Below are 15,543 nucleotides of genomic sequence, written 5' to 3'. Positions count from 1 at the left end.
ACAAGAACTGTGTTTGAGCACTGCTGTTTACATTTTCCAATTCATCCTGAAACTGTGAAGAACTCTGGTCAAAAGGAGTCTGACAGACCCATACTGACAACAGAATAAAACATTTAATTCATAAGGGTCTTTACTTTATGTAAGAGGAGACTCACTACACAAGAATTCACAAGTTGGAAAGTTTTCACTTCAGCAGTTAAAACAGAGTTGAGCTGCATGTCAGCTGACGTAACCGTCACAAACAATTCTCAGTTCACTTTTTGTTTATTTTTGTTTTAATAATAATAGATATTACAAATAAACAGCTTATCTAGTATGGTCTAAAACACTTTGACTGGAAGTACCCACATGATATGATGGCTCAGTGAGCTCCTTATGATGTCCCCTTGCAGTAAAGATACTGACTGATGTTAAATCAAACTGTTTCTCTGCTGCAGACAGTTTTCAGAGTGGAGTCAGTGTAATGTGAAGCATTGCTGCTCTCATAGCTGAGGTGGAAGACATGCAGAAAAAAACCACTCTGTGGAGCATAGCATTAACCTTATTAAAAATCTGACCACACAGCTGCAACCACACCTCACAAAACGTAGACTAAATTACCACCAGTTTGCAAACGGTGTAAACCACACTGTGACGACACGAGGTGTCTGGGTAATTTCAGCGTCTGGCTCCGGCATAAATCACAAAGTCAACAAGATAGCCTTATTAAGAGAATGTTCTTGCGGTTAAGTCGGAAAAGTATTCTTTACATATCTCCTCAAAGATGCATGAAGACATTGAAGTTACCCAGAGAGATTTTCTGTGCTGTGCGTTCCACCTCTACTGAAATTCTTACCACATGTATGATACCTCATTATCCTCTGAGTGCAGTATCTGAGATACCTCAGTGTCCTCTTCAGTGTCATTTATGAGTGTCACAGGCTTGTGCTCTGATGAATTATCTACATTATCATCCTCAGGTACCTCTTCAGCCTCCCCTGACTCTACTGCATCCTCCTCAGCCTCTGAATCTGCTGACTTGGCCTGATTTGAACTCTCTCTGACTACTGAATGTGTTTCTTCTTCAGCAAGTTCCTACAGAAAAAGGATTACAGCAGCTCTTTGAAAGAAAGGCCAGTGATCAGCTCAACAATGTGCACGACAAAGCCAATAAATCAATGACCATACCTTGTTTTGAGTTTTAGGCTCTTCGGTTGATTCCTACAAAAACAAGCGTCACATTTGCAGGCTCTGTCAGCGACAAAAACACAGCAACTTGCTCGAGTAAATGGACAAGAACGAACAGAAAACTCACCTGTTCTCTCAAGTAAGACCTTCTCGGTTTGTCCTCCACCACCTCCACTTTCTGCTCCTCTTCTTCATCTACACCCTCCTCTGGTTCCTCTCCACCCGCAGGAGCAGCCTCTTCCTCCTCCTCCTCCTCTCTCGGCTCCTCTCGCTCCTTCTCCTCTCTCCTTGAGCTGTACATGGACATCTTCTCCTCCTCCTCCTCATTGTCACGGTAGCGACCCCTGCGCCAGGAGGAGGGCCTCTCCTCTTCCTCGTTGTTCTTCTCCGTGGCGACGCTGTCGTTGTCCTCTGTCGCGGTGGGGTCCAGCTGCCTCTGCCTCTCCAGCGCCTCCTTCATGCGTCTCTGCCGTCTCTCCTCGCGTTTGGCCATGCGGTCCAGCAGGGCTTGGTCCTCGTCGTCTCCACCGCCTCCATAGGAGCTGCTCACAGACACTGTCTCTGTCACACTGGGGGAGAGAGAGAGGAGACAAACATTTCACTGTGTGGTAATGAGGAGGAAGCGTTGAGGTCAGAGCAACAGACATCAGCTGTGAAAGTGAATGCATAATATTGTAAAATTAAGATGCCCTTGAGCACAGCCTGTAACCTCTAACTGCTTCATAGTTGTTTACAAGCAAGCAGCAGAGACTTATGTTCAAATACAGCTCATAAAAGATTAACTCACTTGGGACTAGATCTCTGGCATGGCAAACTAGCACTTTATTTTTTGACTGTCCAACAATGGAAGATTAGAAAAAAGCAGATGCATGCAAATCAAAGTTGATGGAGTGGTTGTAAAAAAAAAAAAAAAAGGCATGTGGTTTGGGCAACAAAACAGAGTTTTTGAAATGTAAACTAATGGTCAAGACTGAAAATAAATAGTGAATCAGTGAAGTCTGTTTGGATTCCAGCTACCTATCAACTATAATGTACATACACAGAAAGTGGAGGATGGACTGACCGACTCAAACGCTCAAATATTCTGACCTAAAAGTCTGGCAAACATTATCCTTGCATCTACACAATCGACAATGGCTAGTCAGGGCTAGATCCTGCCTCAGCATCCTCCTGCACAATCCCCTTGTTGTTTGACCGGTCCAGGATGTATCTCTGAGCTCATAGGGGGGAAACATTCATGACCACAAAGCGTCGTCTGTGTTGCTAGATGTCAGAACAACCCACCACTTCCACCGGAGCCAAGACGATTGATCTCATTGCCTTAAAACGCATAGAAATGGATATTTAGCTCCTTTGTTCCTTTGGCAGCCTCGCTGATGGATAGACATGAGATCATAAGTTGGTTGTCATATGACAGCTGGGATTGGGTAGGGAGTGGAGTGTTGTTGACTGCAGAATGCAAAAAGAAATATCTGATCATTCAACACCTGACAATATTATAATATTCAGTCAGCCATTTCCCCATGTTGTGTTCATGGGGCTGCAGTAAGAACGATACTCAGGATCCAGAGTTTGGAGGGAGCACGATTCAGGAGCCCTTTGGCAGGGTTCTCAAAACTGACAGCTGCTAGCTGAAAATGAGAAGGCTGCTTTTGTCTGCTGCATTCAGGGACACATTGTTTCATAAATTACCAAGAATTTCGAGAGGTAACTGCCACTGTTATCGCTGTGAAGAGCATATTTGCTGTTCAAGAATGAAAATCCTCACATCCAACTGACTGTTCCAGCTTCCCAGAAGTCTTCAAATAACATCCATCTCCACCCTGTATTCCCTTTTCAGCACAGGTTAAGACTTTTTGTGGCATTCTTCATTTTTCACACAGAAAGGGGACACACATTTATTATTTATTGGTGAGATACAGTTGGCAGTTGAGCAGCAGTTGGCTGCTGACTACATACAGTATTTTACCACAGACTGAGCTTGTGTGTCACCTGTGGCTGTTGGTCATGACCAGACTGTCTGGCTGTCCACTGGGCTCCTCGCCCTCCCTGCTCCTCAGCCTCTCCTGGCGTGCCCTGCGCCTCCTCTCGCGGGCCGCCTCTTCTTCATCATCATCATTCCTCGCCAACCTGAGGGAGACAAAAGAAGAAAGAGAGAGAGAGAGAGGGTCAGGAGACAAAGAGAGACATTTTCTTTTTTCTTTTTTTCTTCCAACCACCAACTTTCAACCTTTCATCTGCTCCTTCCCTTCCTCCATTTAGCTTCACTGTTAGAAACTTCAAAGTGAACGGTTCTTTAAATTGGACTGTAATCATCACAGTGACCAAACCCGGTGGATTTGTCTGGAGTTTTTTCCTCTCTCCTATCAAGCTGACCTGTCAGCTGTGCAACAACTAATACTTCTTATCGTGGCTGCAGTTTTCACGAGCTGATAAAAACTCAGTCTGGAGGCACGGCTTGGCTGAGGATAAGAGAGAGCTAGAGAAACAGTGTTTCTGGCCCAGGGTTTATACTGGTCTGCTCAGTGTTGGAACAGAGCAAACTGGGGAGGTGTGTGTGTGTGTGTGTGTGTGTATAAGTGTGTTGTGTGCTGCAAAACGACCACCAGGCTTAAAAGTTTATATTTCTACAAGGAATTTAATATCGCATTAAATCTAGAAATCACATTTTTCTTGAGTTAAAAAATCTCTTATGTCAAAACTACTTAGCAGTTTTTTGTGCTGACAAAGGTGGAGTGAGCTCTGTTTTAAAGATACAGCTTCTTGTTTTAATAAAACAGTAGATAAGAGCTTAGTTTTGCTGAGACGCCCCTTACAGCACAAATATCACCTTCCCAGTTTAAAGGAATTGTTCGATATTTTGCAAAACACATTTTGTGCTTTCAGTGAGAGTCGAGAGTCTGTTTAGAAAACGGCAGGATAGCTCTTTCCCTTTGTTTACAGTCTACGCTAAGCTACGCCAAGCTAAGCTAAGATAACTGGCTATAGCGGTTTCCTTAATGGAAAGATGTGAGAGTGGTATCAATCTTCTCATCTAACTCTAGTCAAGAAAACAAAAAAGGGTATTTTCCAAAACGTTGAGCTATTCCTTAAAGAGACACAAGCAAACTACTCAGCAGAAGTGTATGCTAAAAAACTGTTTTAAAGATATTGCTTCTTGAGTACTGCTTGTTTTAATCAAATTCTTGACAGAATCTCTGTTTTGCTGTTATACCCATGACAACACAAAGATCACCCTCCCAGTTCATGTTTTTCACAACCTAAGAATGTGTGCATGCACATAATTAGACGGGAAACACACCCTTTAATATTTCAATAGTGCTAAACATAGCTTATGTTCACATTTGGTGTTTTATTTTATTATCATTATGCACAACTGGCCAAGCATACAGCAGATGAAGCGAGGTCACGCCAGGTCACGTCTTAAAAACATCATGGGTGAACATCTGTTTTGATACTGAGAATTAAAGAACTTCTTCTTTCTCCACTCACCATCTTAACAGAGCGAAATCCAAAGCAGTCATGCAGTGGATTATGCATGTCTTTAATGAATGCAGTGGATTAAGAGAAGGGTGTGGCTGCATGCAATCATCAACATGACTCCATTGTTCACTGGCTGGTATAGCGGGCCACTGTATATTTATGTGCTTATATTTGGTTGAAAGCAACATGTTCAGGCCTTTCTCTGAGGCCGGTCCACAGCCATTCTGGAAAAGGCAGTGACTGAAGTGGAAGGAGACAGGCTGTGGGAAAGAAGCAACACCCAAACAGTAAAGTATATAGATACTGAACTAAGAAGTATCAAATCAGCTCTCTAACTGCTGTGTATCTGGCCACCTGACATCTATGAACTCGGCTCCATGCTTGATCTGTGTTGACCCGACTGACCTTTACACTCCCACTGCTAACCACATGCCTAGCTACCTAACATCACAGCGCAGCCTTTGAGGTCAGCCAGCGAAGCATGCTATTGCATGTTAATTGCAACATGTGTGGTGAGCCGAGCTAAAGCTGCTGGGGTTTATGTGAGGTTTTACAGCTTGTGAACAACAGTTTCCCTCTTCATTCCTTCCCCTCCGCCTCCCGATTCTCTCCCTCTCTCTCTCTCCGTCAGATGAGGAATGTTGTCATAACAGAACAGATGAATCTGTTAACGCCCAAGCTGGACCTATGGGACGGTGACATCAGTGACGTCAGGCAATGCTTTACACATGTGCATGAGTATGTGCTTAGTTCACATAATTCTCAATCTTTGAGCATTGAAAACTGCTCAAATCCAGATGGAAGTTAGACTCTTTTTAGCCTTAAATATCAGCCAAAGTCACGTCAAGTTGCCATAATGATATATAATGCTAAAATATGGCCTAGCCTTTACATTTCAGTCATATCAAGTCAGGAAACTAACTATCTACAGTTAAGTTTGCTAACATTAGCTAGTTAAACCAATTAAAGCTGCGTCAAAAACCCCTTGTGTGCACTGAATTGAGCAAGCATGTGTTTATTTCTCAATCCACTTTTTATTAGTGAGTGGAAGAGTATGTTATTTCCTCTTTCAAAAAGTTTGTATAAATATAAAATAAATAGTTTTTCCACAAATCTTTGTTTTTTCTGTTACATTCATACTCCAACTTCAATTCAGCTCCCCTGCAGTAAAAAGAACATTAACCCTTATTTAAAATGCCAGAGTGTTATGTTGTTACTGCAAGCAAAAAAAGAAAGAAAGAAAGAAAGAAAGTTGCGAAACAACTGCCTTAACTCCCGAAGGACTGTGCCGTCCCAGAAACAGCACCAAATGTCATGAGAAAGAGAAAACGACAACAGCTAAAAATGGAACAAAAGAGTCCTTGGTGGCGGTGACGATGACAATCTCAGGGTTAAAGATTCCTCAGTAGGAGAGAAGAACAAACTCCTAAAAGCTGAATTAGCATTCCTGTCAATCACAGCCTTGGCTAGAGACGCATACACAACCAAAGCCCTGATTTAATATCCCTCTCCTTACCTAGGCCCCAAACTCTATCAGCATACTGACACAGAAATATGGGGAGAGGTGGAAGGGGGGAGGATGGGGGAAAGAAAAAAAAAAGGAGAGGAACAGAGAGAGCGAATGAAATGGAGAGTGAGGATAAAGAGGAGAAGTGGGAAATGAAAGACGGGAAAGGAAAGGGTGTGCACGATAATGGAAAAAGGAGTAATCTGCAGATTTTATCAGAGACGACACCTTTTCCTGTACAGAGAGATGTGCAGCTGCAGTTATAAACTGCAGGTATGCGTGTCTGCCTGTATGCAACAGATGCCCTTTGCATGGGTGGCCAAGTACAGTTAACTGTATACTGTTGACTTACAGCTAACATGGTCCCCACACTTAGTTTTACATGTGGCAGCTGATGCAGCTGAAGAGGAAATTGAAAATGCTGTAAAACTCCTCATTTTCTTCTTTTCTGTTCGTTTCACACGCTGCTCGGCACAGTAAAGCTGATTTAAGCAGGATGATTCTGCATTCACCAAGCATCTGTCTGCGTGGATAGCACAGGCACACAACACATCGCCATCAGTGAGCCTATTAGGGAGAAATATGTCCAAATATTTTCTTTACGGCGAAATATCTCAGAAATGTCAGTGAAAACAATTTGGGAAAAGCCCATGAGAAAAGACTTCTTCACCCCTCCTCGGTAAAACGAGGGACGAGAGGAAGGGAAGGGAGAAAAAGTATGAAAAAGAGGAGGACAGAAAGAGGGAGAAAAGGAAAGTTGCTGTGAACAGAGGAGAGGGGAGAGGAGAGAAGGATGGGATGGAGGGAGAGGGAAAGAGGGTGGGGGCTTGCGCTTGTCAGAAATGCTGACCCATTCCCACGCTGGCCTCGCTGGACTATTTCCCTTCCTACTGCCGGCCCAAAGAACCACATCGTACCCCGTCTGATTCTCCTCCCCACCCTCTGCTCTCTGCTGGGCTGGCTCCAAGAACACACAATGTTAGCCGTGACAGAATTCCCCTAGACTGCATTTATTCGTACTCACAGACGAATGAGGCTGTATGGCATGCATATTAAACAGAAATATCAAATTGTGCACTTTTTTGTTATCCTATCCAAGCTAATGTGTTAAGTGTGAAGTTGACAAACGTGGATCGACCTCTCCCTCCCTATCTCTCTCTGTATCTCCGTCTCTTCCTGTCAGAACCAAAAGGTTTACGATGCTCGACCGGGTCATGTTTGAAAACGGTCCATTCATCCAGGGTGGAGATTGTTTGGCATGGCTCATTCACGGAGGATGGGTGTTATTTCCTCGGCCCTTCCTGGTCTCTCGGGCGGAGGGGCCAGTGCAGATGTGGGGAATGATGAAGAGAAAGAGGAAGAAGAGGGGTATGGCGTGAGAGAGAGGGAGAGAGAGAGGAGACGAGACTGAGAGGGGGATGTGGGGAAATGAGACAGACGGTGAGGAGAAAGAGGAGAAGGATGTGCGGCTGAAGATTTAAGTGGAAGAACGAGATCAAAAGGAGGGAGCGGGGAGAAGATGAGAGGAGGGAAAAGGTCAGAGCAGAAGAAGAGGAAAGCAAAAGGTGAGAGGAGAGGGTGAGAAAAAAGAGGAGCAGAATCAGAAGAGTGAAAAGGTGAAAATGAAAGTGGAGGAAGAGGAAGAGATGGATGAGGCAGCAGAGAGTGGGAGGAGGAGAAGAAAGACAGCGATTCCCAGAGGAGGAGGAGGAGGAGGAGGATGAAGATGTTTGAGCAATGAGGTGACAGAGTATGACAGATGAAAATGGCAGAAATCAAAAATAAACACTTCCAGAGAAAGACATCAAAGAAGAGATGCTAATGAAAGCATAAAGAAGTTGTGTTAGACATTAAAGGAATAGTTCAACAGTTTGGGGAACATTCACTTTCTCGCTGGAAGCTCGATGAGAAAGTCGATGCCGCTCTCCTTTCTGCATGATAGATATGAAGCTGCAGCCAGCAGCCCGTTAGCTTAGCTCAGCCAAAAGACTGTAAACAGAGGGAGACAGCTAGCCTGTCTCGTTTGTTTATCTGCACGAATAACAAAGTGGTTTCTACGTGGCGTTATTATGTGTGGGACTATTTTTTGTCCAGGTATAATTTGTAGAGTAGGACAATTTTTTTATCTGACATTCAACAGTAATGACTCACCACTGAATACAGTATCCAGCTACAGTATGTGTTATGTGTAAATATTCTGTTACAGCCGTGCCTGGGACAATGAACTGCTCCAGCTGCATTTTGCCGTTTTTTTTTTTTTTTTTTGTGTAAACTATGCATACTATCACTGTTACAAAAGACTATTTTTAGCTGAAGCAAACAGCCCTTTGGTCACTGAATTGACTGGGAAAATTCCACATCCTTGTGCGGAAAAAAAAGATGAAAAAAAAAAGCAGTCGAGACATTCCTGTGTCAGTGACTGTGAGTTAAAGTGAGCAGAAACATACTATAGCATTGCATGGATCGGGGATTTGAAGAACATGAGTGTGAGAAACCTTAGCAGAGCAGAGAATCGTACGTGCGTCTTTACAAAATAAAACGAGAGGCGATATTAAAGCCTCCTGTGAAACCTCTGTGTCAATAATAATTTTCTTACAACTGTAACTGAGGCTGATGTAAGACAGAGCTGCAAAGGTTTGGCTGCTCTCCCTCCAAACACACACACACACACACACACACACACACACACACACACACCCAGACTTGAGAAGTGAATGGAGCTTGTCAAGCCTTCATCACCTGATGCTGATCCAGACACACGCGCACACTAAAGCGAACACCCGCATGCTGAGCTCCATACATGCACTCATCCTAACCCCTATTCACATATGCATGGCACACACAGACTACGAGACAAAAACAACACGGCACAAGAAAAAAAAAATCTCTCTCACACAGACAATCTCAGTGTCCCAGCATGTAGGAAACAGCTCATGGAGACCTGGCCAGTAAACACTTATAATAGCCAGGAATTTGGCATTCCTACAGCGGTTATTATATGGCCCCACACTCTCCCTGCGCTCTCCAGCTTCTCACAGTGAGCTCAGTGATGGTTGAATGGAAGCAGGCCAATGAGACAACATGTGGTTTTGACTAGTCCGACCAAGAGGGGCATGTAAATATTGATTGTTTCAATAAATTGGCAGAAATGGAAACAATGTAGAGATGTAATCTTTTATCAATAACAGGAGCGGCGCGTCGCCTGCCAGCTGACATTATTGCTGCTCGGACCAAATAAACAGTCATGAACAAACTCCCGCTGAGCTGAAAATGTAAATGTCGAAGACGCTTTACAACTTTTACTCTTTTTCACTCTCGGTCCATTTCTCCTTTACTCTGTTAGGCCTCGTCTCTTCTCTCTGCCCGACTCTTCTTAGTCTACATTTTCTGCCAAATTCCATCTTCTCCATGTAACATAAACACTCTAAAACTGCATAAATAATTCTACCAGCGGGGGGTTTATAGGGGTTATAAGCTATGAAATGTAACAACAGCATTAACCTTCACTTCAATCAGCTATTTAGAGTGCATCTGGGGAAATGAGGCATAAAAGTCTAAAAGAAGTAAAACCTAAAAGATGCCAAGAGGGAGAATATTGCATAACTGTTACAGAAAATGAAACAGTGCATTATCTTTAAATGATTCTGGGAAGCTGTCTCAGGTTGCAAAGGCTGTAGATTAAGCAGCTATGGAAGTAATAACTAAATGAGTATAACTGGGTTGGTCATGTTTTACTGATTTTTTTTTAATTTTTGATGATTAGTTTGAGCATACTGGATTTTTAGGTTGTTAAACTGAATTAACGGCACATCAGCTGGTATTAGTTTGTTTATGTAAAAACAAACCATAAACATTTTCAAAAAGGATTACTTTCATTTCTTAAAGCTGCATCGCTCGTTGTGATAAACCAACACAGAATTTTCACCATCTCTGCTGAAAACCTCAGCTCTATGCAGTGTTTACATTGTTTTCATTTTTTGTCCCATGACGTCACGATCATCGACCACAGCTCCAGAAACACCAGGCAGAAACTCTCTGATAAACCACAGACAGTTAGCAACCAGCTGGTGAACACTGTGTAGCCTTCACAGGGTAAAGGAGCCAGATATTTTTCTCTGGAGTTGGTGGAGACCAAAACAGAGAGTGAATATTGAATTTACATTTGCCAGGTTTTCAGAAACACGATTCCAAATCAATGATAGTGCTAAAGAACTTTGATCCCATATGTCTGCTATTGATCGACAGGACAAACCGCATATGCATTTTATTTGGTTCAATTTGGGTGTAAAAGACCCTTATACATGTAAGTTTAAATGAAATTCCATTGTATGGATGGAAGCACACGCAGACATTGGATAAATGACTTAACCCTGAATTTTACTACCTAGCATACCTCTGCTATTGGAAACATTTTCCTTCACACGAGAGTAAATGCAACTCACGTATTCTTTGTATCATAAAAAATAATTATTAGAGAAAAACATCTATGTATTCAGCAGAGGTCAGACCTATGTCAGCTTGTTTTTTCATCAGAGATGGAGTAACTGGCTGTAATAAAACACTTCTCACAGATACATCAAACAGGCGAGTGACCTTGGCTCGTATCTGCATCCACATCAACCTCATCCTTAATTGCAAGTCCTGCAGCATAGATGAAGAGACTTTTGTGAAAAGGCCCCGTAAAATGTTTCCTTGGCACAGTGTGTACCGAGTTCTCACAATAAAACCTCCTTTTTACTATTTTTGATTACTGCACTTGGCATGTTACCGCTCAATCAATTTACTGGAATGAACTTTAGTTTAATCAATTTCTTCCATTGAATAAAAGAGGGTTCACAAGGCCACGGTACAGTATCTGAGAGAGAAAATTGGAAAGAAGCAAGGAGGGCATGATCGAGCATTCCCACTTAAAGGTCATCACATTGCTTATCAGATTTCTTATCATGCTCTTTTGCTTCCAGCCTAAGTTGGGAAAGCCAATATTTGCTGAGCAATGCCTTTAAAGACCTAAGAGGAGGGTCTAAGCCATTAAAGCTGGCTCCCTCTTGTTCCAACTTGGCTTCAACATCAGAGGAGGTGCACTGTGCATCGACAACCAGGGCTTCATTACACAACACAGGCTGCCCCCTCAGCTTCACACAACCTTAGTAGTAAGATCTTAAATGATAGCAATGTCGCCCTCTCTGGACTGCAGGGTCCGTGTGGCTCCAACTACAAATTAATCTACTGAGGAAGACTGACTTTTTGCAAGAGAATTAGTTAGAAAATCCTGGAGTGCTAATCTGTGGACGTGAATGACAGACAAGCAAATGGGTCTTACCGTTCGGCCTCTAGGCGCATCTCCTCCCTCTTCTGCCTCCTCAGCTCCCGGCGCCGCTCAAAGTCCATTTCCTCCATGACTGTGCCCTGTGGGATGACATCATCAAACGCAGACATTTTCATTTACTCAATTTCAGGGGAGGTCGAGATTCTTGAGAGGGCAGAGATGCCGGCTCACCTTAGTTTTCTGATATCTTGTTATCAAAATAACAATTTGAAGTTATAATCTGCTTCTATAATTATAACTCTAGCAGTAGTAGCAGTGTTATTATAAATGGCGGAGTCCGCCAAACTGCCATCACATGCACAGGTGATTCACAGGAAATGATGCATGCCTACAATCCTGCTTTTATCTCATCACTATCACTGGTTTACTTCACTACTTTACAACGTTAAGTACATTCAGTCCTACTAAACATTTAGGTAACAGCTGGAACCTGTGCCCATAAACTGTGTTGGAAAACAGAGGAATGAGGCAGAGAGTGAGAGAGAGAAGAGCAGGGATAGAAAGAGAGAGGAAGGAGAAGCCAAGACAGGATGTTAACTCAATCAGTTAAGAGCAACTCTCACTAAAAATACCCCGCTAGGGTACGCGACTGGCTGTGCTGTGAGGACAGAGACCACCCAGGAGCAGCTGAGCCTCCCATCATACATCTACCATCCCTGCTAAACCACCAGCACAACATCCACTGTACCCTGGAGCCGAGCAAACAGACACCGGCTGAGCAGTTGAGGGAAAAAGGTGTGTGACAGCTCACAGAATGAAAGGACAGTGCTGAATATAGTCATATTTCAATGCTATGTACTTTGCTGTGATACGACAGAAGCAGAAAAGCAACGAGTGAGGTAGAAAACGTCGTTGTTTTAAAGTGCTGTGGGACAAATCTGGAGAAACAGAAAAAGTAACTGTGACTGTCATACCTTTATTTATCCTTCAAACAGTGTCCTCTCCTTCACACCATACCAGTTTCTCACAATGCCTTCTCCAAGCACAGATACAATGGAACAACTTCTAGTAATAGTCTCCCACAGTCCAGCCTCAGCTGACAGAAAAGGCAAATGCCTGTTCGTTCCCCTCCCTGCTAGTCGTCCCTCCCTCCATCCCTCAATGACCTCCTTCCTTCTCTCCCTCAGTCTTACCCCCTCACTCCCCCCTCTCTCTGTCCTCCGTCCTGTCTCTCTTTCTCTCCCTATCTCTACTGCAAACTTTTCCTGTGTTGTTTACCGACATGTCAGCGCTTGGCTAAACTCTGTGCTAGGACATGACTCCACTCTTGAGCCCAGCTTCCTGTGTGTTATAAGTGTGTTTTCTGCCTGTTTTTTCCTCCATCTCAAAGAGGGGCTCTTTATGCATACACATCTGTATGTAAACATGCATGCACATATGCACATAGGTGCAGCATTTGTGTGCATGCGTTCACCCTAATAAACCTACTACTGAGCACATACAGATGTCCACATGGGCAGGAAACACACACAGGAGAGAAATGCTAAAGGAAACCATGACTCCAAGGGATCGTCCTGACCCTCACCCTCCCCACTGCATCTTCTCACCCTGTCTCCTCCCCCCTGTGCTTCTGTACAGTAAACACAGGCTTGCCTCCCCCCCCTGCTATTACACTGTAACACAGAGCGTGAGGAAGAGAGAGATATTTTAAATACCACAAAAATTCACTCTCTATGTTTAGATGCACGCTTAGTATCATTTGTGACATTGAGGGTGGAGGGGCAACTGGCACTTGGATGTGGGGCTATTCATACAACTGTAATTAAGACAAAATGAGAGCAATAACTAAAACCGACAAGGCCTCCAAACATCACCAATCTAATCACATACTTCCGAGAATCAGTGACGCCAAGGGAGACAAAGTTATTAGTAATGCAAGCACGGAAGCATATAAATTTGGAGTTATTGTTGCAAATAATGCACGATTTATGCAGCTGAGAGGACTGCGTTTTCATTTGGTGTTCAATTTTGTACAAAAGATGAGTTATAGATCATTTTAAAGATGTGTCATTTACTCTTACGAAATGGTCACTAGGTAAATTAAAGTAAAAGTAGGTTTGTCAACAAAATGATCACAAAGTGGATCGTATAAGAGTTTACATGAATAATAAACCTGGAATAATTATGTTTTTAAACTGATTTATGATGTGTGAAAGGGGCTGTTCATTAAATGCAGGGTTGAATGCAGCACAGACACGTTGTCTTGTCTCTACGTGGTGCAACACCATGTGGAACAGCAAGAGAAAAGGCCCTCAGTAAGACGCAGAAATGTAACTGCTGTGTACGTCACTGAAGGGACCACCCACGCTCTGCAAACGCTAACACAAGCAGAACGAGAGAAAGACAGCATTCCATGAAGTTCAGCAACCTGGAATCACAAGTTTGTGACATTTTCAGACTTTTTACAAGTTCAGCCTGTCTTAGCCTGTCCACTGTAAAACTTCTTCCTTCCTTCCTTCGCTGCATCTGTCCATTTATTCCACCATTTATCTCTATCCATCCACCTCTCCTCTTACACTGCCTCTCATTCTTTTCTTCTCCTCCCCCTTTTTCTCTTTCCCTGTCTGCCACAAACCTTCTACAATGGCTATAATGACACATTTACCAGTCTAATCACTACCTGTCGAGACTGTCAGACCCTGGCACAGAACCCGGTGTCTAAGTGCCAGCCTCTTAAAAAGCCCTGAAAGCCAAGTTGATATTATCCTGACATCCACTGGGATTAAACCACCTTATAACGCCTCTATCTTCCCACGAAGTTATGCGTTAAAAGCAGAAAAACCATGGGCCCTTATCGGCCAAATTAGGCCGTAAGTAGATCAAGCAAAAGTCTGGGAGTAGGGCTGAAGAATAAGCATGGGCCAGAAGTGTGTCTATTTTTGGCTTTGGTGAAATGTTCCTAAAGCTGGCTTAACATTTTGTGAGAAGAGAAGACTGCAGCTTTTTGGTCAGATTTGTTACTGTGATACTCTGAGCAACTATCCCCTCACAATCTTTAGACAAACACATTAATCTCCACATTATGGCTATGGAGCTATGCAAGGAATGCTCCTATTTAACCTCTGATTTTAGCAGAGGGGACTTGAAAGAGCCTCCAAATTACTCATTCACATGCCAGTTAAAACCAAGTCCTCCTTTGGATCTTGTGCGTGCAGTGACTGTTTTGGTTGTAGAGTAAAGGGAATTAATGTGAACATAAACAAGTAAAAACTAGCTCGGTGCAAGTTATGTGCTTGCCAGCTGTGAGGTTGGCAAATAAAGGAACAATGGTGACTTGTTTCAGCTGGTGGTTTCAAGCCTGAAACAGTCACAAGTCACATTTTTAGAAAGTGACCTTAATGACAATGAAGAAAACAAAGAACCAAAACTATGCTAACATAACCTGTTATAAACCTAAATCAAAAACAAGCATAACTTACTTTTATAATAAAGAGGATCACTTGCTAACAGCTCTGTGAGGCTAGGCACATGTACTAGCATGCTAACATTTGCTAATTATCGCTAAAGAAGTACAGCTAAGGTGGATGTTATTACTTTTCCAGCTTTGTAGTCATAAAAGAAATATTGGAAATTTTAATCCAACCACAGCCTGCAGTGACCAAACTGTCCATACACCCTAAAAAGAAGCGACGGTGTGTTATTATTAGCGTTTAGTTTACAGAGCGAGGAAATAAAAGCACAACACTGTCACGCTACAGATACTGTTGCTCTCCTCTTGGTTTCCAGAGGAACACACTGTTGTTGTTAAACGTCTAGCAGCCGTGGAGCCACAGCTGTGCAGATTGTCCAGGTGAGGACAGGTATCCCAGTAATCTGGAATGTGAAAGCAACACTGGCACAAAGCCTGGTCTTTCTAGCTTTCGCATCAATGGAGAGAAATATTTTTGCGCACCTGCCAAAATGGTTGGTATGTTGCAAAACTCATGAGCCACTTTCATTCTTTTACCAGAGAATAATTTGATTTTTTCAGAATACCAACCAGATGACACACAAGAAAGCTGTGCTGCTGCAGAATTTCAGTATTTTGACATCAGCTGTCTTCACGTATCAATATTCAGTC

At 43.0% G+C, this 15,543-nt stretch overlaps 1 protein-coding gene across 1 annotated transcript in view; it reads right to left on the bottom strand.

The window, feature by feature from the left end:
• Positions 1-15,543, bottom strand: part of cald1a (caldesmon 1a) — a 51,003-nt gene that overhangs the window by 15,395 nt on the left and 20,065 nt on the right. The window contains 5 exon segments of the mRNA XM_051077549.1: positions 850-1,074; positions 1,168-1,200; positions 1,295-1,736; positions 3,160-3,297; positions 11,478-11,563. Coding sequence (XP_050933506.1) covers positions 850-1,074; positions 1,168-1,200; positions 1,295-1,736; positions 3,160-3,297; positions 11,478-11,554 — 915 coding nt within the window. The 5' untranslated portion in view covers positions 11,555-11,563.

Source organism: Lates calcarifer, linkage group LG18, assembly GCF_001640805.2.
Source record: "Lates calcarifer isolate ASB-BC8 linkage group LG18, TLL_Latcal_v3, whole genome shotgun sequence".
NCBI lineage: Eukaryota > Metazoa > Chordata > Actinopteri > Centropomidae > Lates > Lates calcarifer.
Note: the sequence above shows the minus strand (reverse complement) of the source record. Positions and strands in the feature narration are given on the sequence as shown.